Source organism: Neodiprion pinetum, chromosome 1, assembly GCF_021155775.2.
Source record: "Neodiprion pinetum isolate iyNeoPine1 chromosome 1, iyNeoPine1.2, whole genome shotgun sequence".
Taxonomy (NCBI): domain Eukaryota; kingdom Metazoa; phylum Arthropoda; class Insecta; order Hymenoptera; family Diprionidae; genus Neodiprion; species Neodiprion pinetum.
In genome coordinates this window covers 20881126-20904055 of record NC_060232.1, presented here as the reverse complement: position 1 = coordinate 20904055, position 22930 = coordinate 20881126, and the positions used below count along the sequence as shown (strand labels likewise).

The following is a 22930-nucleotide window of genomic DNA, read 5'->3' as shown; positions in this document are numbered from 1 at the left end:
GTGTAACTCCGTTTTTGTGACTTTTAAATATCGAACTTATAAAATAAATCAAAGTTAATCAAAGTATCCAAATATATTAGAGTCAGTTATTCCGCTAAAACCTCTCACCAATCTACGCTGCAAGTCATCACACCCAGAATATTCTCAAAAAGGTAAGCCAAATTAAATCTTTTATCCAACAATTTCTCCTTCTTCGGTTCGTTCGATTACCGTTCGACCCAAACTACTGATGTGAGTCTAGCTGTAGCTGTGTGTGAATGTTTCCGGTGTCTAGCATCTGGAGATTTCCACTAGGTACCGTTCCGACGTCACAGCACTTTCATAACTCAGTAGCAGCTAGTAACTGTGATAAGCAGTAACATCAGTTACATAATCATTGTAAATCTCACAATTGAGAACCTGACGGAGATTATGTAAATAAACGTGTGCTGATCAGCAGATTTCTGAGCTTCATTAAGCAAAGAATATAACACAACTCACGTAGTGAATCAGAACTAACTCGCAACATTCCTCTCGGAACGTAACAAGGCACTAGTGCAAGTTAACCTCAGTCTCTTTCTATTCAGCAGCGTAGCAATATGACAGAGAGAGAAAGTAATTGACCTCCATCTCGTTTCCTCCAGTTTCCTCTGTCTAAATCACTGATATATATATACACTGGATTGGATTAAGCGTGGTGCCGTCACGCCAATTGAACGGTAGCCATTTTGTACAGATTCTTGTCACTTCAGATATATATATATATATATATATATATATATATATGTGATATATGTATGTGTATATAATCGATTGCGATGGAAAATTGCAGTAACAATTATTGAGGTAACAATGAGTACCTGCGTTTTTTGCAAAACAAAGCAATCAAAATATAGTGGGCGATCATTTCACAAGTGAGTATACAACGCTGAAGCGTTCTGCAAATGATAACTTGCAGAGGTTATGTCAGCATACGAAGTATTTACTAATTATATTTAACGAGTATTATAACGTACGAATCGGGTCAGTAAAAATTCACAATATTTGAATTATGAACCGATCTTATTATAATTGAATTTGAAAACTCGGGTATTATTGACTCAGGGATTAAATTATAATTCGATATGTAGATTTCCCGTGAAAGATGTGTTGCGCCTTCAGCAGTGGTTAAAAGTAATGAAGAGGAAGGACTGGAAGCCAAACCGAAATAGCACATTCTGTTCAGCTCATTTTGCAAATGACTGCTTCGATAGGACAGGATTCCTAATTACATTGAAAAAGAACAGTGTACCAACTATATTTGATAACCCAAAATCAGAGTGTTCATCTTGTCACCGATTAAGGGAATATGGACATGGCTATTCATTCTTCAAGTAAGTACCGTTACTCAATGCAACATAACGTGTGAATTAATAAATTTAAATTCTGCTTGTCATGTAGGTTCCCATTGGATGAACCTGATATTATGAAGCAGTGGATCGCAAATATAAACATTGGACCGTGGTCTCCATCAAGTGATAGCTTTCTGTGTTCCGACCACTTTGAACCCTCTTGCTTTCAGAAGAAAAGTAAAAATTATATAACTTTACCAAAAGGCAGTATCCCAACGTTATTTGGTAAGATCTGAAACTATTAATCCCTTTTAGGTCAGAGAAAACTCAGTGTGCATGAAGACACGTTGATGTGATGCACTATTGCGTCAATGCCGTCGAAGCGGTTAATTACCTACAGATTATAAAGTGCTCTGTTACAGAAAAATCGTGTGTGACACATTTCTGTGTATTTCCATTGTCGTTATTTATTAGTAACTTATCTGTAGGTGAAAACTTGCAGCAGACCGAATTTCAGGATGAATCCGATCGGCCCACCACAGTGAATTTAACCAAATTACATGATCACCTACACATTTGTACCTGATTTGCATGCTCAGGTATCTACATCTTTTTTATTTTCTTTTGATTGTGCTTGTAACTTTTTCTTCATGTGAATGGAATGTGGATTGATACTACTAATTATATTACAGTTGTGGTTTATCGCACGCAACTCTATAAAAATGCCTTAACGTTTGCAAGGAATGTTTTATTCTCCATATTTTTGAATAAAGTTTTTACTCACCCAATTCGATATAATTCAATTCAAAACTTTTTTTTACATGTCTTCAGCTCCACTTTGATGATCAATGGATGGTAAATGGATTCCCTAACGGTTGAATTAGTGTTATACAAATTTTTGAATAATCCGTATGGAATTCAGCCCACCATAGGATGAAGGATAATGGACGGAAACTTCTTAGAATTGAGGACTTCTTTTGAACATAAAGAAAAATCACGCTTAAATACAAGTTTTTCGTCATATTATTTAATGATCTTTTACATCATATAATTGTAAATAATAATATACTTTCGAAAAAATGATTTGTTCTTCATTTAATGTGTCAAACATTATTTTACTCGTCAAAAACTTTTTTGTGTGACGAATATATCGTTAGATCTAAATAGCATATATTACGCAGTTCAAATCTAGCGCGCATTTTGTGACAACTTTCTGTACAAGATGGCGGAATTTCAATTGTTCAATTGGACGCACGAGCTTACACGTAGAGTATACGGTAATATCCAATCCAGTGTATATATATATATTAGTGGTCTAACTCTAGCGGACACTTTTCGAAGGCCTTCATATTGGTTCAGAATCTAGTAACTTTTGTTTGTTCCGTGATCCGTCGTGATGGGTGCTGAAAAGTAACTAGATTTCGTACACAACGAATACACAACGAGCCTTAAGGGTAATATTTCATGAGCAGTAAAAAGCAGCAGTGGTTTAGTAACTTACTAGTTTTCACTAGCATTAGTCTGGTAATTTTACGCAGCACCAGCGCTGCTCATGAAATAGGTCGTAGCTTCTTGTGATCTTCTGGCTTGTCGCTCGAAAAACTGAACTGCGAGCAGCAGAAATTTGCGCCGGAAGTGATAGGGGAAAACTGCTAGTGCTGCTGCTTCTTACTGCTCATGAAATAGCACCCTAAGGCTGGATTCATATACGCGCCGTGGTACGGGTGCGGTTGAGAGGTAACGAATCACAATGTTTGAAATATACTGTTCACTGGATTTTATGCATGTTTATTGGTTCCCGCACAACCGCGACGTTGCAGCTATGCGAACCCACCCCAATTTTGACTATGCACGCCGGATACTGAACAGTCAGCCAGCAGCGCCACTTGCTAGCGTTAAAATGTGATGGCAAACTGCTGGTCTGATTATGTTAATGCAAATCTTGATGGTTTTGTGTGCCGATAATTTTTAAAAATTCGTAGAATATTATAAAAATGGCAGGTTTCACTGAAAGTGCGTTGGTAAAAAAATTACTGGATTTAAACCCGTCCCAGCAGAGCATTCAGACCTTGTCGTTATGGTTAATTCATCACAGAAAACATCATCCAACGATCGTCAAAGTTTGGTACAAAGAGATGTGCAAGGGTAACTATTATTTTCTCTGTCACGTACAGCCAAACCATTTATCCATCCTTTTGTTCAATATATCTGAAAACAAGGAACCGCTACCAATGCTGATGAAAATTTACGTTGAAGACAATTAACGCAACATCCTAGGAATGTCTTTAACTTTTCAGCAATTTTGAGGTTATCTCCAAGTGATGTAGATATATTCGTTCTAACGAAATGAGATAAAAGTGTATATAAATTTAATCATGGTGGTTGTATTGAACGATCTTGATAAGCTGTGCTTAAAAAGGAGATGAAACTGGTTTTGAGTTCGTGGATAAAAATTCTGCTACTGTATAGTTTCTGTTACCACATGAATTGTGAGGCTATTACCAAGATAGTTTCTACAGAGTTTATGTTTGCAGAAAAAAATCCCACATTACCTGATTGTAAAGAATTAGTTTCTACAGAAAGTAAAGCCTAATTTGTTGCAGCCTTAGAGGTGATAGAGTCATCTTCCTCATGTTTATCAAGGGGTTGTGTATCGTGATTTTAGATATGCTTATTTCGACCTTTAAAGTGTTGCAAATCATTGAAATGCAGTTTCTGGACGAATAATTCTTGAATGTAGAAAAAGACCTTATAGAAAAAAAACTCTTGGGAGCGAACACTGCAGAGACAGTCCTTTCCAAATGGATCTGGCAAAAATTCACTTGTGAGCAACGGAGCCAAATGCTATCATCTGCATTCTCATGAATAATATTTTTTTTTTTCAGTTGTATTAGTTTATCACACACATGGAATAGTCATAGACATTATATCCTAAATGTATCTATGCTTGATATCTGTATACATCGAGCTGTGGAAAATGAATGTGCATTAAATATTGCTCATGAATTATTCATATCTTCAATATTGATTTTGAAATTATTTGACAAAAATGTTTCATTGCACATAAGATCTATGCTATGTCTATTTGTGCTACAGAGTGAGTCTACACGGGTTGCTCTAAATTTTTATTTGCAAATTTTTTATCTGGTAAGAGTGGTCAAGTCTGAATCACGAACATATCAATCCAAAACTTTTGTTCTCCAACAACGGAGCTACGTTTCATATATATTTTATAACTGTGAAGAAAGTAGACACCGATGCATAGTTTCGATTTCATGTTTCTTACGATATTTTCAAATAGCATCAAAATACAATAATTCACGCAAACCCGAGCAATGGTATAACTGAGGCTGATCTTATTGTAACCTTATTGTCATTCAAAAATTAACGACGGACAACCATTCGGAGTGTTTGAAGTAACATGTGTTATTTGATGGTGCGAATAGCTATAGCTTGAAATATATAGATAAAAATACACCAGCTGACCAAACTGCAATAATTTCGAATCAGCTTAGCTAATGTCTGAGATGCATTAATTAAGCTCACAGTAGTCCAGGGGACTCTTGCCTTTATTTATGTACTGTAGTTGTTTATTACTTGTTAACAATACGGAAAGAATGTTTGAAATACTATAATAGTTATTAGTTAAAAGTTGATAAAATAATTTAAAGTTAAGTTATTCTCAACTAGTATTCTCAAGATTATGCATTTCTCCGATTCCTGTTGAAAAATAATTTTTCTTCATCGCTTAATTTCATATTATTATTAAGATCATTTCTTATGCTGTCCATAGAGTCCGTGTGTAGTAGTTTGAAAATTGAAACAATTTTCTTGAAAAACATGCAGCGAATTCTTGAACACTTCGAAGAAAACCAGCATTACACATATCAAATAGATACCCTGTCTGTTTTTCATGTGTTTGTGCTTATTCAAGTCCTGAATTTGGATTTAATAGTTGACTTCATTATTTATACCAGTTTTAGTCTTTGAGCTAATTTCTTGAATGAAAATTCTAAAACAAGGTTCAATTTCCATGTAATCTGCAAGTGTATCTGTGCAAAAATTTCATTCTACTTGCTGCTACTGCAACTTTCTGTGATTATGGTCATTCAATTGTGCCTGGGTTAATGACTGGTCTATTTATCTTACCTACATTTTTAAATTACAATTGTATGTAACTAAAAATTATGCACAATCTTTGTACGAATCGGAAAGAATTAAGTAATAACCTTGTTTGCAGCCAAAAACAACCGTAAGCTGACATTCATGTATCTTGCGAATGATGTGATACAAAATAGTAAAAAGAAAGGGCCAGAATTTGGCAAAGAATTTGGAAATATTCTGCCGAAGGCTTTCGAGCACATGAAAAGATTTGACGACAAGACAAGGGAGAGATTAGGTAGGCTACTGCAAATATGGGAGGAAAGAGGTGTCTACGACAAAGTGCAAATAACGGAGTTCAAAGCAGCTTTTGACTTAGCCGTTGAACCTGTTAAAGAACCATCAACGCCACCACCTAAAAAAAAAATTAAAATTGAGGTTGAGAAGGTGTGTAAAATAAAGGTACAAACAATTTTAATTCACCTTTAATATTAGTCTTGTGCAAGCATGTCCATGATCTTACATGAGAAAATTACATCGTACTAGCTGAAATTAATTCAATTTCCACCATTTTCGAATATCTATGTTAATGTAACCATGCATTTTTGTGAAGAACTGTTATTTCGCAATTTTAGAATTACCTTTAGAAACTCAGCAAACTGTAATAAAGCTAAAAAAAAATACTCATATTTTGCAAACTGAACTTTTTCAGATTGATTCTATAGTTGCAAAGTACTCCCATTTTTTCCTAATATTTCATTACATTAACGTAACTAACTTCAATGTCGTATTTAAATACAAGTATATAAACAGAAAATTAGTACTTGGTTGATATGCGTTCTAGTTACCGATACATATTAGGATGATAAATGTACAGTGACATATTGATTATGTGAACTGTTGAAGAGACATGAGAATTCGAATTACAGAAATTATATCTTTATTACAGTTAATTGTTGTAAATGTATTGACAAATTCATAATATATCACTTCTACCGAAGACAACATTATGTGTGATGATTATATAAAGTATGTTATGGATGATAAGTAGCGTATTAGATGCGTAAGTTTACCAGTTTTCAATGAACCATCCGGGGTTAAAATCGCGTCTTATTATCAAAACTATTTTTACATTTTTATTGAGCATCTCCGAATTTTTCTCTAAACTTCTCAAATTTTCAGCGTGGGATGTCGATAGGATCGCGAGAAAGCGACATTTCGGTGAATTGTAAGTTGGACAAAAAATTTTTCTCCTACTATTACAGTAGTTATACTACGTTTTAATGCGTACTGGTAGAATAAATTTTATGAAAAAGGTATTCGGGTATGAATAACAATAGTATTTAGACAATCATAATAATAGTAATTCGAGAATGGGTAAAATGATTAATAGTATCTAAAGAATACAAACATACATTGCCCGGAGTAAGCAATTGCATAATGAGGCAGTTAAATCATCTACATCATATACCGACTGAGCAAGAGGTCTTACGAGTTATGCAAAGAAACTTGCAATTTCAAAATAATATCACGTTGAAGAAATTGAGCTAACAGCGTACATAATTACCAAACTGGAATGTCAATGTTAAGATTTATCCTACACGTAATTGTTCCACACAAAACTATAACGTTCTACCAATATTATGCTGTACAAAAATGGTCGTGCATAACATTATTATACATACAGGCGATTATAGACAATTAATATAGAATCAAACCAGTAACATTACCTGGAAACCCTGTGCAAAAATCAAATTTAGTGTTATCGGATATTATTGCTTAGAAATAATTTCGTGTAAAATATTTATGTTTACGATAATTTTGTCCTGCTTGAATTTTGTACAGGAAAATTTGGTGTTGGAACATTTTGTGAAGTGTCGGAGTTCAGTCAGTCTCTCATACTTGAATGTTGATGCTTCTTATTTTACCATATTCATGAAACATGTGTACCCTACCGTTTGTCCGTGAAAGAGTTAGTAGCTGCCATTAAAATTTTCTCTCTCTCTCTCCCCATCCAGAAAACTCTTACTTAATTCATACATAGCACCATAGTATAGAAATTTTTCAGAAATATGGTAATCAGAAGTACCCATTCTCTTGACTTTCCAGCATTCAATCTTGCTCTAAGTATCTTATTCAAGAGGTTGAAGCACTCAACATTACAATAATGATGAATTTTCAGAAAAATGGTTGATTTGCTAAATGTAAATTCAGTAAATTGTAATCAAGCAAAACATACTGATAATCTGTAAACTCAGTTCCATCAATGTTTGCTCATAAAGTTTCAAAATTCCCAGTTTGTTCTATGCCTTCTCACGCTAACGTTACCTTCTTCAACTTCGTTATTATTTGAAAATTATTCCTGCAGTACGCAATTGAAAATATTGAAAATGCTTTTCTACATACAAAAGTGCGAGTCCAAATTAAAACTCATCGGAATGTAGCTTTCTCATGGTTCCGTAACTCACTGATCATAATAGCGACATCACAGCGTACGCGATTGTGGTTCTGGAGGAAATCAGTTCATATCCAGAGCGAATCGATGTTTTTTCGGACGTGTAGCTCACAATGAGTGAGATGAATGGAAACAGTAGTTCTGCTCCAAGCATACATTCATGAACTGAAGTTTGGACTTTGTTAATCTACAGGATCGCGCAGTGTCTGTGGATTTCTTGTTTCTTTGACTCTGCATCTCTACAGTTAACATTCACGAGAAAATATGAATGGATATGATTTGATTTAATCAGATCTAATTAGATTCAAATTTTGTCTATCCAATCTGATCTTAAATAATCTGTAGATCTGAGTAGGTCTATTGAGATATTCCTATATTTATACAGATCTAATTAGATCTATAAATTACATATGTTTAGATCTAAAAAAATCTAATCAGGTCTATCATAAATTATGTATATTCAGATCAGATTAGACGGAGAAACTATTTGGATCTAATTCGATCTAATTAGATCTAAGTACATTATATCATGTTTATTGATTTTTTTCCCAGGAGTTGTTATAAAATTACAGCACAGCTGTGCACGGACATTCAGTCACGCAAATGAGTACTTTGCTGCATGCACAACTTTTTCGTAGCTATGCTATGTTGGAAATTTTGGGTTGTTGAAAAACATTTCTAAACATTTTTATGACATGTTGTAACAATTCTAAAAGTTGTGAAAAAAATATATTTTGCGAGGAATCACTGGAACAGTTACTACTCTGAAAAATGTCAGTTTCTTCCTTGACGTAAGAAAACAAGTTTGATATTGGTAAGCTAACGTAACAAAACAATTTTTTAGCGCAATACACTGCTCATACAAGTTGTGTAATGTTGCGTAAAAAAATTACTTCACCTGGTGCAGCACTTGGAAGTCGAAGTTCACTCTTAACCACATATTTGTATTATGTCCTTTTAAACATGCATAATTTGCAGTAAAACTGATGTAGACAAAATCTGCCAAAAGTATCTTAAACCTAATACTTCAAGCTTCATAATTCTTTTTCAAATAGTTTATTACGTGCATTTTCAGTGTTTTTACCACTGCAAAATTGCACATTTCTGCAAGTAAAAATAGGTAGTCCATTAATTTTTATGGTCAGTGTAACTATTTGGTTTCTTGAAGTCTGTCAGAAGTGCAATAAATTATAATGTATGATTTAATTAAAATAAAGCATACTTTACAAATGCAACTACATAAGTAAAAACTAATTTTTAATTTGCAAAAGAACAATTTTCTTCTCAACCAATTCGTCACGTTATCGTTACAAACATCATCCCTCACAAAGAGATACATTTACATTTTATAGCAAGAAATATGCATTACAAAATTTAACTTTAACCCTAGGATCCTACACTTCTGTATGAAATAAATAATCTACACAGGGGTTACACGCACCTCAGAACTTCAAATCAACGGACTTCAAATCAATAACGGACTGTTTGTCATAGAATGGTTTTGTTTTTTTCATTCAGAAGCTGAAAGACTGAAGATTGGAATAGTATGCAGTAGAGTGTCAATTATCCGAACATTAGTTATCCGAAACGTTAATTATCCGAATGGTGATTTGGTTTATCGCAAAAATTATTTAGTTCTTGTTTTTTCGAATAACAGGCCGAGCTTCCGTTGTAAAATAGAGGAAACTTGTGGATTTTTTTCCAAAGAAGTAAACCGAATATGTATACATACACGTGCCACTTATAAAATATTAATATTAGTATAGACACTTGTTTTTAAATACATATATTTTATACACTATATATTCTATTATGTAAGCGTTATAAATGTTAACCAAAAGTACTATGCATAGAATAAGAAGATAATTCATCTGTTTGAAATACGTATGTATGCCTGCATTGACCGAATTAGCGGTTTTTTTCACACTGTTCTGTTATCCGAATGTTCGATTATATGAATGGTTTCCGGTCCTAATTAGTTCAGATAATTGACGCTCTACTGTATGTGAGAAAAAGCTAATCTGAAATTTCACCATGAAAAATTCGACTCAACGAAGTAAGTAAAATGATTTTAGCACGCCATAAGAATTATGTGGAGTTAGTAGTACCCATGTGTAGGGTCCTAAGGTTAATGTATAGGACTAAATAGACCAGATTCATGTAGATGAAAAACAATGTAGGTCTGAAATTCAGCTGATTTCTATATCACATTAAAAACCAATGCATACTTCGATCCCCAGATGGTTTACTGAAAATTGACCCACGTACAGTACTCGAATTATATATTGACATTGAATGGTATTGATATGATGTACTATTGCTAGTTCGATTGTTCAAATATCCGATATACGTATGATTGATATCTTATTGTATTCGATATAATAATCAATGTGATTCTCTATTTGAAGAAAGAAAAAAAAGAGAGAAAAAAATCTGAGACTGAAATCGAGGTGGATGGTACCAAAGAGCTGCACGTTACGCTCAGCCCACGCACACCTGCTGGGGATCCACCGGAAACTGAAGAACTGATCAAAGCTTTGATGGTAAGTGCATATTCGTGCATGTTTTTTACTATTATTTTGCCATTTTTATGAACAGAGATTAGGTGATTATCCTGGTTCTGCTCTTCGAGGTTCGACTCTAGTTATCACTAATTAACAAAATAAAAATAAATTGATACCTTTAGGCGCCAGATGCTTGTGCATCAAATCAAAAATCCAATACATAGAAGATTAGATCTAGAGTTTTGTAACAGAAACGCTCTACTGGCTCAGAACATACTTTTCATGACAAATAGTAGAAGGGTTGGGTTGATGAGGAATATACACTGAAGATTGGTATTTCCCTTGGTGCATTTGTTGAACCCGTGTATTATTATTCTGACAAACTAAGATCTGTTCATAAGTTTAGGATTAATGTAAGAACTAATTAGACGGGAAATATCAAGGACCACAAGAATTGGGTATTTGCATGATTTTTATATTTCTTAACTTTTGATGTTTTTCGATTCTATAAATTTTTTTAGAATTTTTGAAAAAAAAATATTTTGTTTTTGTTTATAAGTATTTAAATAATTTAATAAATAAAAGTGGTCCTAAATCACATAAAAGTCACGTGACATAAAACGGAATGTGATTGGTTTGACGTCATTGTGCTGCTACTGGCGCGTTTATTTGAATTCACAAAGAGTAATGTACAATATTTTCTAGCGCTAAAAAAATTTTAAGTAAGTTTTTTAAACTTTAAGTTTGATACATTGTATAATTAATGTCAGACTTCGGTGAAAATAATTAAAATAGAAATCAATTTTTGTGTGGTGTTTTTTTTTTTTTAACTCACACGGATAATTGTGTGGAGGTTATGATCACGTCAATGTTATTATACTAAGAATGTTAAGCAAGCATTAGTTTGAGTATTTTTACAAGTTGGTACTATACACCAACAAAAATCGTTTTTTAATGACATATTAAATAATTTAATAACTTTAGTTTATAATAAACAGCACTATCAGACGTTCTTTTCATCAATCACAACACAGAGCAACAGCTGATTACACGTACGGCGTGCTTACAGGAGAACTTGGCGCTAAAAATTTCAAAAAAATTCAGCATTGTGACGTCACATACGCGAGATGGAGCTACTTATTCATTTAAATATTGCCTTTTTTTTATTTATTAAATTATTTAAATACTTATAAACAAAAACAAAATATTTTTTTTTCAAAAATTCTAAAAAAATTTATAGAATCGAAAAACATCAAAAGTTAAGAAATATAAAAATCATGCAAATACCCAATTGCCAACTGCAATTTGGCACTAAGATCGAGAACACATTGTGAGTAAAATACGAAATATGAAATATCAAACAAATAAGAGGAACACACCCTGGAGCTGACATGCAGATAAACGTGGACAACGCTACACAAATAAAATAATCATTGCAAATATACTTCGTGGAATCTTGAATGAATTTAGAGACTTGCAAAAAATGGGAAATCCTTACATTGCGATGTAAATTTTCATTACACAGAAGCTATGTTGAATAGTAAAGAACGAATGTGAATTTAAAGTATGAATATGAAGTAAAGATTATGTTCGAGCATTTAGATATTAGATTTGGTATGTTACGGTACTGGAGTGGTAACTCAGCTCTCTTGCTAGAGCGAGAGCAGTACAGTCTTTAATATCGAAGCATTACGGCGATCGAGGTTAGAAGAAGATTGAATATGGTGTGGTGCTCCTTAACATATGGACAGTGACTTCGCATGGTGAATCGATGAGCTGGATTTCAAACTTCTAGCTGATTGGTACACGTGATTTTCAATGTTTTTAAATCTATTCGTTCTTTGTCGCATTCTGGATTCTGCCATCTCAGTACTACTGCTGGACTGTTAACTTTAATGGCTCGTAGACTTCCATACGTTTAGAGTCCGACTCTCCATGCATCGCTTGCAGGAAGTGCAGCCTAGTCATGGATACACTCAAAGTTTTCCTACTCTTGCTACTTAAAGAATCTCCTGTAAGATTGATGACCGACTACCCAAATCACACCAAGTTCCCTACATGTGTCGTCATAGACTTGTAGTCTAATCTGCGGTACAAGATTGCAATTTTTCATGTCTCTAAAGGTGGCATCACCACTTGAGCACAATCGATTAAAATCTATATGCAGATTTAGTGCTTTTTTGTTAGTAATTTATTGCGGAAATCACAATTTTTTACTGCTACATCCCTTTTGGTAGAATTAAAAGCGATGCTAGGTTAAAAACAAATTGATATTGCCACAAGTATGATAATAAACCTCAGGAACCTCCAAGTTAACAATGTCACTATTCTAACTTGACCAATCTTACCGATTTCTCAGTTTTCAGTAGAGTTTTTCCACCGACGATGTCTTTCAGTGATTTGTACCACCCTCATGGTACCATTCCACTCCATTTCTGTAACTTTGTGACTGGTTACAAAATGCAATGTTACAGTGTATATTATGGGGTTCTCAAAATCCTTTTCACCCGTTGAATTTGACTGAAATTCTGTATGGTTTTAATATGCAATTAAACAGAATTTCTCAGCTACTTGTTTCATTTTTGTTTAAGTTATTTCATATTTGACAGACATTTCAAATTTGCCAACAAAAGAAATGTTCATATTTGCAGTAGGAACTAAACCGTCATAGTAGTTAGATTACTGCGAATCATTGTGTTTTGCATATCTGGAAGGCTTGGTAAATTTTCAGGACTTGGAGAACACAGCATCGTCAGATGCAGGAGTGAGAGAACGTATTGCATCACTACCACCCGAAGTCTCCGAAGTTTCGCTCCTTGCAAACCTAGCAGATAGAGCAGCTGCCGATCAACTTAGTGTAGCAGTAAATGAAGCTGCTGCACTGTTAGCAGACTACAATGGAAGATTACAAGCAGAAATGGAAGACAGAAGAAAACTGTTAACCATGTTGAGGGATTACACCTTAGCCCAGAAGCAGTTACTTCAACAAGCTCAAACAACATTAGAGGTGAAATTTTAAAAAAATGCTCATCATCCGATGTCCATTTACTTTTTAATAATAAGGCAACAGCTGAGCAAAAATAGAATTTCTTAGATTTTGCGTGAATTTTGTTCAACTTTTCACGACTTTTGTGAAAGTGCCGGTATGGTTATAGACTGAAGTTTGAGTTTACCTGTTACTTTCAAAGTTATATAATTTTTTTCGTTTTCGATGTTACTTTCGTTGGTACATATTTTCCGCATTAGGTTTGATTACAGAAGATTTTTTCTATTCTAAATACACGTAACACCGTAGAGTAAAAAATAAGGTATACTTTCTAAAATTCGACACATTTAAGCTATTTGGCTAAGTTTACTAATTTTATTTCAGAATTATGAGCTGTCTATTACTAGCAAACCATATTTACAACGCATTATTAGCACGGCTATATTTCAATTTCTTTCTTTTACTCTTGGCTAAAATGGTGTAAAGATACATTTACATACCTCTAGAAAAATCATCTAACTCTGAAAGTACTGAAGTAAATGAACGCAAGCTTGAATATATCCGTATACTCGTGCCTGTATAGTTAACGAATCCTCTCCCAACTAAACTGGCAATAGTCAGTGGGTGTTCTACTGGCATAGCTACGGTTTCCCACTGGTGCTGCTTATTGGGCATGGGCGCTGGTAGCCGGCATAGTCCACGATAATAGGTGTATCTGCAGCTCATATTTTGACTACATATGCATTCTATATTCTGGGTTCTACTGTTCATTAGCGTAAACGTACGGAATATTGATATTTATATATTTATTTATTTATAATTTTACGGACACAAGTCCTTTGACAGATATTAACAAAAAGAGCATAGATCGACCAGCCCATTAATGTATAATCAATGTGTTGAAGTGACAGAACTCAGTATGTGAATTTCTCGGTCCCGATAGGACTATTGTAGGCCACGGATTTCTGCGAAAGATTTTACGCAAGTGGTGAAAAGTTGAGAAATTCAGATAAAAATGAATAAAACATTCAAATTCACAAAGGTCTTCTTGTAAAAGCTGGCAAAGAAAGATTACGTGGTATAAATCAATGGCCAGAGTGAAACTCAGTCCATAAGGAAGGGCATGAAGAGAGTACTCTATATGAAGCAGAATAGGAACTGCGTATATTTTCTTTCATCTCTTCCGATTTTTAGCCCTTGTACATATTATGACATTAGCCATAGGTTAATAAGCACGCGCACATGTGCACACACACACGCACACACCTCATTTTTAATTCTAAATTTCTACCTCGTGTTGGAAATTTTCTTCATCTACTGCTCTCTAAATGCAAAAGTGCAATTGCTGTAACACAGGAAGAAACCTATTGTTCTCTGGCCTACGCCACAATTGAAGCACGATACTTGAATAATACAACATTGTACCAGATATAATTGCCCTGGGGGTGTGGTTTTTTGGTGTCATGGATCAAAATGTGCAAACAGTGAAATACCTGAAGGGAGACACAGAATTGAAGTATATTTGGATGAGTCTATGGAAAATGGAATTTTTTTTCTCGATTTTAGGTTATTTCAAGCATGAAGTATTTTTTCTTCTATCCAGAACGAAACAAACTGATAGTGGTAGTGTGTCCATTCAAAAGAAATCGTGGAACATTTAATTCTTTGAAATGGAAAGCACATTTCTTTGGCCTGATCCTCAGTTCTCTGCTATGTCACCAACACAAAGTCCAGATATCCTAATGTGTTTACAAGAATAAAATAATATTTCTACTTATTTTTATTCGCGATATCCATGTTGCATCGATTATAGTCAATGTTTGTGATATTTTTTGCGTTTTATGTTGCTATTTTTGATGTAAAAATCGACAGTAAGTTTTGTTACCACTTTCAATATCTCAGTCTTCTATCTTTAAAGAAATGAAAAGAAACCAGATATCGCTTACTTGGGAAATCAAGTGCTGACATCGCATAATAGTTTTTGAAATGATGTTAGCGAAAGCGTAATCTGCAGGCATTGGCACTGACTGTTCAATAGCAGTTGTGACTTCAACAAGGAATGACGTTGTGATACCAGTCAACATTTCAATCCCATGGTAAGTATTATTTCTCCAATTTTCATACTTTTTTATGTTTATTCGATGCAAAGTAATTATCACTACGATACAAATTCATATTTACAATCATACAATTTAAGGGTAATATGGTTGTGAGTTATTCTCTATTTTCGCAACAATTCTCAGTCCCCTGTCATAAATTGTTGCAGGGTCCTGAGAATATTATCAGGGAACTGCCAATGCTGTTCAACAAATCCACTTCTCAACGTGCTGACACATATGCCATACAAATCCTATTTCTCAGCACTTTTTACAAACGAACGACGGAAATTACGATTATATATTGTATATACTCATACTCTATACAGATATTCAGAGATAAAACAACATAGAAATGGCTGCGTTGTACTATACAAGATTGGCTCTGATCAAGAAAATAAATGGGTTCCCTAGAGACACTTCACCTCTTACTTCTTGTGACGATATGGAAGAGAATCATGTGCCAATGGTACAAGTGGAGAGTAACCGACAACCAAACTCAGCTGCAGCTAGAAAAAGATCGGAACAGCAGCGGTAGAAACGTTGCAAACAAATTAAGAAAAAGGATGCAACCACTGTAAAATTAAAAATATCGGTATGAAAAAGTTTCCCGATTGAAAAAATTAAGAAGCTGATATCGAGAAGCAAACTAAAAAATGGCTGAAAATCCCGAGACTGAAAAGAAGTCAGAGAGGAGGCATTATTTGTAAATGTGTATTCAAGTGAAAGAAGAAGAAATTAAAGAAAATTATTCTAATGCAAAGGCCTATCAAGAGAAAAAGGTTATCGACAAGACACTTTTAGGAGAGAAAGTAAAGAAACATAAGTTGTGCAAAAGTTGGTCCTCATGGAAGCAAGCAAAAGCTAAAGATGTGTGTAAAGAATCTATACTTTTCATCAAAAAAGCTGCGGTAACATTACTCAATAATGACAACAATAGTAGATCAGGTGCAGGAAAGAAAGAATGTGTGATAAAAATAAGATGCAAAAACATAAACGGTACTTGCAAGACACAATAAAGAATCATTATAAAGAATTATTGCATTCTACAAATATTATTATCAGTTATTCTGTATTTTACCCTCTACGACCATTTTGGGTTGTTTCGCCAAGAGTCGCGGATGATACATGCTTATACCTAACTCGTATCAACATACAATATTGACTGTTATGTGCATTGCTAAAATATTGCGCTTGGCTACTTACCAAACTCTACCGCAAAAGCTGTGCTGTGACGGATATAACAAAAAGTATTTGGAAAGAAACTGCAAAACTTGGTGTGAAAAGAGTTTATCCCAAAAAGAATTTGACAACATGACGAAAATTTCTTATAAACAGTCGGTTTCGTTAAAAGAAAGCATAGTTGATCAAAAAACCGAAAGAATTTGATATGTGCAGAAGCACAAACAACAAAGTTTTGAAATATTATCTTGAGATCTAATTTTGAAACTGGAAAATGCTCAAGTCGAGTTCTTTAAATACAAACTGAACATTGTCCATCAATATCAGATAGTTGAAAAACTGAAAGAAAATATTACAGAAAAAGACGCGGTAATACACATGGACTTTTCAGAAAATTACGCTATGTGATATAATCGGGAAATTCAGGCTTTTTACTTCAGAGGGTCGTGGGCACAAAATGACTGTGTGCACTGTCCTGGTTTATCTACAAGAATCTGTAGCATCTTACTGTACGATTTCTTCCAACTTATCTTATAACCCACCTGCAACTTGGACTCATCTGAAACCGATTTTGAGATCTTTACCTTCATCGATAAAAAATATCCATCTCGTATGTTGTACAGTATTGTCACTAAACTATGTTTTATGCACTGGGGTGTAAGATGTCAGAGTTTTATCCCAATATAATAATCTTTTCATGGAATTATCATGATTCTGAATATGGAAAAAGAGCACTAGATGAGACAAGAGATCTCTGCAAAAGAACAGCAGATCAAGTAGTTGCTCATAGTGGTGATGTGACTAACTTGTAAGGTCTTGTTGACTTGATCCAAGAAAAATGTCCGGGGACAACAGTGTTCACTGTAAGTGATCACGAAGTAGAGATAATAAATGAGATGATGGTGGTAAAGCAAACAAATTTCGCATTTTTTGTGCGTACACTCCTGGTACATCAAGTTATGAGAAGGATTTATTTCCTATGACAGTTGCTTCCATCAATCGGGATGCTGCAAGCATTTAAAATTGGGCTCCATAATGTATCGATCAACCGTATCAACACTAAATGTCAGTCGTGTATTTTGTAACTCAGAATCGAAAGGAGGATCTCAACAGGAATTGTAGGCAAGTTCTTCGGCAAATATTCCTATTGAGGCTGAACCGATATTACTCTACACCAGTGGTGAATACGTTTATGTCAAGTTGGCCTAAAAAAAAAGGGAATACCGATACTTAACTCTACTGTTATTTTTGAAGAAGATAGTGAAATTGAAGCAATTTTTCTCGGAGTGTATTAAGGAGCGCGAATTATTCAAAGTAGATGAGAAAGATGTAGGTGTCGTCACTTTTGATCAAGTCCATGAAAAAATTTGCATGCCTTCACTACAAGTTGAAGATGATAGGGCTTTTTTACAAATTTCTACATCCAATTTCTGTTTTGGAAAAATAATTACTAGTACTCCTCAGAAAAATTATTATGAAAAATAAACTAAAGTACAAAAAACTTGTGCTATAAAGAATGATAATACTAAGTTATATGTTAGTTATATATAAGATCAATTACTATGAACAAACTATTATAGTACAAAAAAACTTTAACAACGACTTGAGTAATAAACATTTCATTTATTTTATGAGATATAAGAAAAGTTATTATCATTAACAAAAGACTATAATTCATAAAATCAGTTGAAAAAACTACGCAATTCTTACGGGACGGATGATTATGAGGATGATTATTACCATGACGAGTGGCTATCGATGACTACATCTGCACCCAACCGTGATGTTATTACAGCCTATTTTGGGTTGGTAACCCGTCGAATACACGCACGTACGAAGGATAAAACGAAATGAGACTAACTTGTATTGACAAGTTGAATGCTGGAGTATATAATTGATTCATTGTAGAAGATGCGGAGAATGCAGTGAGAAGATATGGAGGAGGAAAAAGGGTATAGATCTGAAGTTAAATCTTGGCCAAATGAAAGATGACTTGAAAGTGTGATATGTGGGGGAAGGAGGCTAGTTGCAGTTTAGGAATAAAGAGAGCATTCTGCTGATGCAGTATGGCAACTGAAGATGCGGGATATAAGGTAGCTGTAAGAATGTTGGAAAAGAATCTAAAGCCTGGAGGACGCAACAGAATAAAGACTTCAATTTAATACATACTTTAGATATCAGTTATAATGTTATGATAACTTTTTCGTTTTTAAATAAATAATGTTCTTATTCTGTAATAAAGAATTTAAAAATTCCTTGATTTTCTGTTTTGGTATTCCAATAAAGTGTTTCAAATATACTGATTTTGTATTAAATTCTCAGTCCCTCAAAAACATTATTCCGGTAAATGTTAATAAAAGTGTAAGTACTTATTAGTTTACCTGGCCCTTCTTGTGGTAGTGATAACTGATCATCTGCCATGAAAAAAACCAAGTGCTGTTGCTAAATTGAAAAAAACGCAGACGCTTTCTATAAAGAATAGTTCCACTTTCTGTAGAATCATACTTATACAATTATACATTCGAAAGAAATACAACCGAACAGCTGGGAAAGAACTAATGTTATAACAAATTTGTGTAATAATTACATCGAGATACATATCAAACCAAAAAAAGGTGGAACGACGGTTGAAAATTGTCACACAAAACTCATGTTTAATATTCGGAGGGCACGGCCGTCATGTGCGTAGATATAGAGCATGGACCGCGTATTTTCTATAATAATATGCTTGTGGTAACGCCATAAGTGATAGAAGGAAATACATGCGGCCAACGTTTGTTTCTTACTAAGCATTTTCTTGGCCGTTGGCCAATGGAAAGAAACAGGTATTTGCCGCGTACGTTTCTGTCTTTTCACGGACTGAGTGATATTCGGCCGGGATACACAGTCTGTGCTCTATGGCTATGGTCATCTGTAAAGACACAAAGTTATGAATTGTCATTCTCATTGCAATGTTATCATTAACGACGTGAGGTTAAAATTCAACTTAAATAGAGTAACAAGAACATTATTTATCACATATCTGGTTCTTGAGTTGCCATAATAGTGCAAAGAAATTCCAAACTTTGGAGAACAAAAACGGAGTAAACTCTCAAAGCACCACGGGTAGGAATATGGCGGAAAGAGCGATCATGATCGATGTCAACCTTACCTTGAGTTGCCGCTCTTATCGCCATTAACCGATGGTATTACAAACAGAATGACAATTCCATAATCTTGTGTCGTTACAGATGACGAACGTGCCTTCCGAATATTGGACATGAGTTTTGCAGGACAATTTTCAACCGTAATTCTACTTTTATTGATTTGATATGTGATTTGATGTATCGCATAAAATTTTTAGAACATAAGTTCTTTTTCGGTTGTTTGGCTGTATTTCTTTTGAATGTATGAATAATGGTTTATTGTCAATATACTTCAGTCTTGAGGGACCCCTCCCCCAAAGGGTCAAAATGTTGAGTAATTTGACTGTATGTTTAATTTCACCTACGACATCGAAAAACTGATTCAAATTTTGGATATGGTCGATAAATCATATCAATATAACAGCGATACGTTTTCATAATTGGATAAAAATTCTCAAATAACTGCGATACGTTCTGCTTTTGTTTGTTTCGAAATAGAAATCGAGAATATATGTAGATTTGGACAATCATGACAGTACTCGTGGTTCGAAGAGGTAAATTTTCATGCCAGCAACAGTAGGAACATTCAATAACTATTTGAAATAAATACTCATGAGCCTACTGGTATTAATACCAGAGAAATTTTGAAAAATTGAACACTCAAAAATATCACAATGTCCACCCTTTCAGAAAAAGGTTCAATGATACTTTTTTATGTGGTTTTTCCTATAGAATCCGAAAATCAAGAAATCTTATTATTGTATCAGGACTTACAATTAGACCATTGCAACATTAATTTTTTAGAAGCACAATTTTTTTTCCTTATTTTTGTTACCTATCTGGTGAGGTCATGATTAAGCATTAGACATTTTTTAATACAGCTTGAAGGGATCTTTCATTTGGAAAAATGAATTTTTGAATATCTTCAACGGTTCTCCAGAAAAATGCTTTTGAAAATTGAATACTCTTTTACATAACTACAAAACTGCAAATTTTTTATAGTCCAGGTTTTGTAGGATCACTGTAATAATATTCCTATAGATTTTTCTAATGAAGTCTGTAATTTATTTCTGCCTAGAACCCCTCTTTTTATTATCCATTACGCGCTGAAGAAAATGACACCCTTGTAAGAAACCAATTTCACGTATTTCGTTCATACATACTAACGATGTAACGAATATTCGCATTCGCATATTTCTGTATGAGGTTGACAACTATGCCGCGTAACTCACCCGTGGAATTTAAAAGGTTATACAGTTACCGGCTGCATCAAAAGATCGTTGACCAATGTCAAAATGTATCCAGTTTCGTTGACATTATTGAATGTTTCATTTTTTGCCAAGTACTCTCGAGGAATTCACACAGGACACTCAACAAATTTTTCTTTACCCACCAAATACGAATATTGTTGTCGATACACTATTACAACCTTGGTTCAAGTTTGTAAATCTGTTTCCATTAACACCACCCTGGCTTGTAACGAGTACGGATGTATTACATTTGTGTACTGGGCCGTTTGTGCTCTATTTAGAGCCAATCCCTTACCCTTTTTAAATTTGTTTTGATTAATTCTGATTGTGAGTTCAATCTGTCAAGATTTTGACTACTCTTTCGAAATTACGTATTTTGGAGCACGCTTTACAAAACTCAAGTTTCGGCATTAGCGCTCGCTAAACCTTAAGTACAGAGTCCACGTTAGCTGCAAAGTGAATCAGACGTAGAAACTTTTTCAAAAATGGCAGTATAGTGCCAACTTATAACTTTAATTATCTACCTCTTCCAAAGCGCCGTTAGCGCTCAAGGAATCCTCTCGGTAGAAGCGTCATGACCCTTCATGGAATCCTTTCCGCACGTGCGTCGTAAGTAAACTGTACAGACTTGAAAAATAATGTATTGTGTTAAAAGTGCGAAAAGCGGGCGTTATTTGACTCGTATGATTACAGTGCTTGTCTTGGCTCATGCTGTTTTCACACTAGTACTCGTGCGATGGCAGCTCTCGTCTTTGTCTCGTACCGCTAACTTCGCATTCGTATTTGTGTGAACGCAGCAGTCTCTCATGCGGCAAACTTATACTCATCTGAAATCGCCCAGTTTTTGCTCTTCTAACGCAATATACTATTTTATTCAAGGTCTGAAGAATTTGTTGCTAGATTGCTAGATGTCAATTGGTGGACTAAATCATATCTATTATTAATTGGAAAGGATTTGCCCCTGCACGTTACGCACGTTACGCGCTCCTACCGTTTCTGTTGCTCGTTAGGTACGCGCCTAAATACGCTGTATACTTTTATTAAGTAGCAAAAAAGAGTCATTGCTAATGACTTCAATTTCTGAAGGAAGGGTATGTTAACTCGCAGAGTTGGGGGCACAGGGACTTTCCATAACAAAGGCTCGTCACATTATGCGAGGCTTGCGTTAATAATGCACTACAAATTTGAATACGTATTTCTACTCGAAAGCGACTACCTATTTTGAGTATTCAGTTAAAATATTGGATCAGTAATTCTTAATATATAAATTTTACCATCTCACCTATCACAACTCTAAGGACCCCGCAGATATACCAGTTATCACACAGTAAGTCTGAATTATTGAAATACGAGTTTTGAATCCCGAAAGTTTGAGTCTGGGTTTGGAAGCAGTAATCCAAATAACCTATACTTCTGAAGAAACTGCCAAATGGAATTTAGATCATTCTCTTTGTTGATCTTCGTCTTAGTGTGCTTAAGCGAGGACGCTATTAGCAGATTGGGCGTTTGTGGGTACGCGTACACTTACAAGATACACTCACGATTAGTACCAAGTCGAGATAATATTCACACAATGTTTTTGTCTCACTCAACTCTGAAAGTTTTGAACCTGGCAGTAATCTAGAGACATAAACCTTGCTTCCATCAATTTACCCAACATTCTTATCTTTATTCAACGTGGTGGGTTCAACTGACCCTTAAAATACTCAACACTAAATTCGACTAGATATCCAGCAGTAGGTATATTGACCCCCTCACCAACAATCATTGTCATATCAGCATCGTCATCGTCAGGAAAGCGCTAATTGAGGTGAATCCTGAACGCAGAGCCATATCTAGTCGGGGTGCGCTAAGAGGGCTTGGGTTTTTTTTCTGATTAATTAAAGAGACATTCAATGGAAAATTACTTCAACTGTCATTG

General features: G+C 34.6%; 2 protein-coding genes across 8 annotated transcripts in view; both read left to right on the top strand.

The window, feature by feature from the left end:
- Window positions 1-672: 672 nt before the first annotated feature.
- Window positions 673-2367, top strand: LOC124220701 (uncharacterized). 4 transcript variants are annotated; one of them, XM_046629976.2, is made up of 6 exons: window positions 681-698; window positions 812-893; window positions 1110-1352; window positions 1420-1595; window positions 1799-1909; window positions 2142-2367. In XM_046629976.2, exons 2-5 carry the CDS (start codon window positions 832-834, stop codon window positions 1894-1896), a joined length of 579 nt encoding a protein of 192 aa, XP_046485932.1. In that variant the 5' UTR covers window positions 681-698; window positions 812-831; the 3' UTR covers window positions 1897-1909; window positions 2142-2367. The 4 variants fall into 4 exon arrangements, 2 of the variants coding, with proteins under 2 accessions (XP_046485945.1, XP_046485932.1); XM_046629989.2 differs by lacking the exon at window positions 1799-1909 and having other exon boundaries at window positions 673-698; XR_011176620.1 differs by lacking the exon at window positions 681-698 and having other exon boundaries at window positions 815-1002; window positions 1813-1909.
- An 828-nt stretch (window positions 2368-3195) lies between these two features.
- The window catches only part of LOC124220638 (regulation of nuclear pre-mRNA domain-containing protein 1B), a 44328-nt gene continuing 24593 nt past the window's right edge, over window positions 3196-22930 (top strand). For 2 of the 4 annotated variants that reach the window (XM_046629832.2, XM_046629850.2), the window contains exons 1-4: window positions 3196-3455; window positions 5551-5873; window positions 10275-10409; window positions 13102-13377. In XM_046629832.2, coding sequence (XP_046485788.1) covers window positions 3305-3455; window positions 5551-5873; window positions 10275-10409; window positions 13102-13377 — 885 coding nt within the window. In that variant the 5' untranslated portion in view covers window positions 3196-3304. Of the gene's footprint in view, window positions 3456-5550; window positions 5874-10274; window positions 10410-13101; window positions 13378-21544; window positions 21569-22930 lie in introns of those variants that run through there. The other 2 variants (XM_046629859.2, XM_046629840.2) reach the window with 2 other exon arrangements.

What these genes read in the sequence shown, in the direction of transcription:
- LOC124220701 (XM_046629976.2), top strand. Translation starts at nt 832, where the DNA reads ATGAGTACCTGCGTTTTTTGCAAAACAAAGCAATCAAAATATAGTGGG. An exon ending in CATGGCTATTCATTCTTCAA is followed by an intron (nt 1,353 to 1,419) that starts GTAAGTACCGTT and finishes CTTGTCATGTAG; the next exon opens with GTTCCCATTGGATGAACCTG. An exon ending in CAGTATCCCAACGTTATTTG is followed by an intron (nt 1,596 to 1,798) that starts GTAAGATCTGAA and finishes ACTTATCTGTAG; the next exon opens with GTGAAAACTTGCAGCAGACC.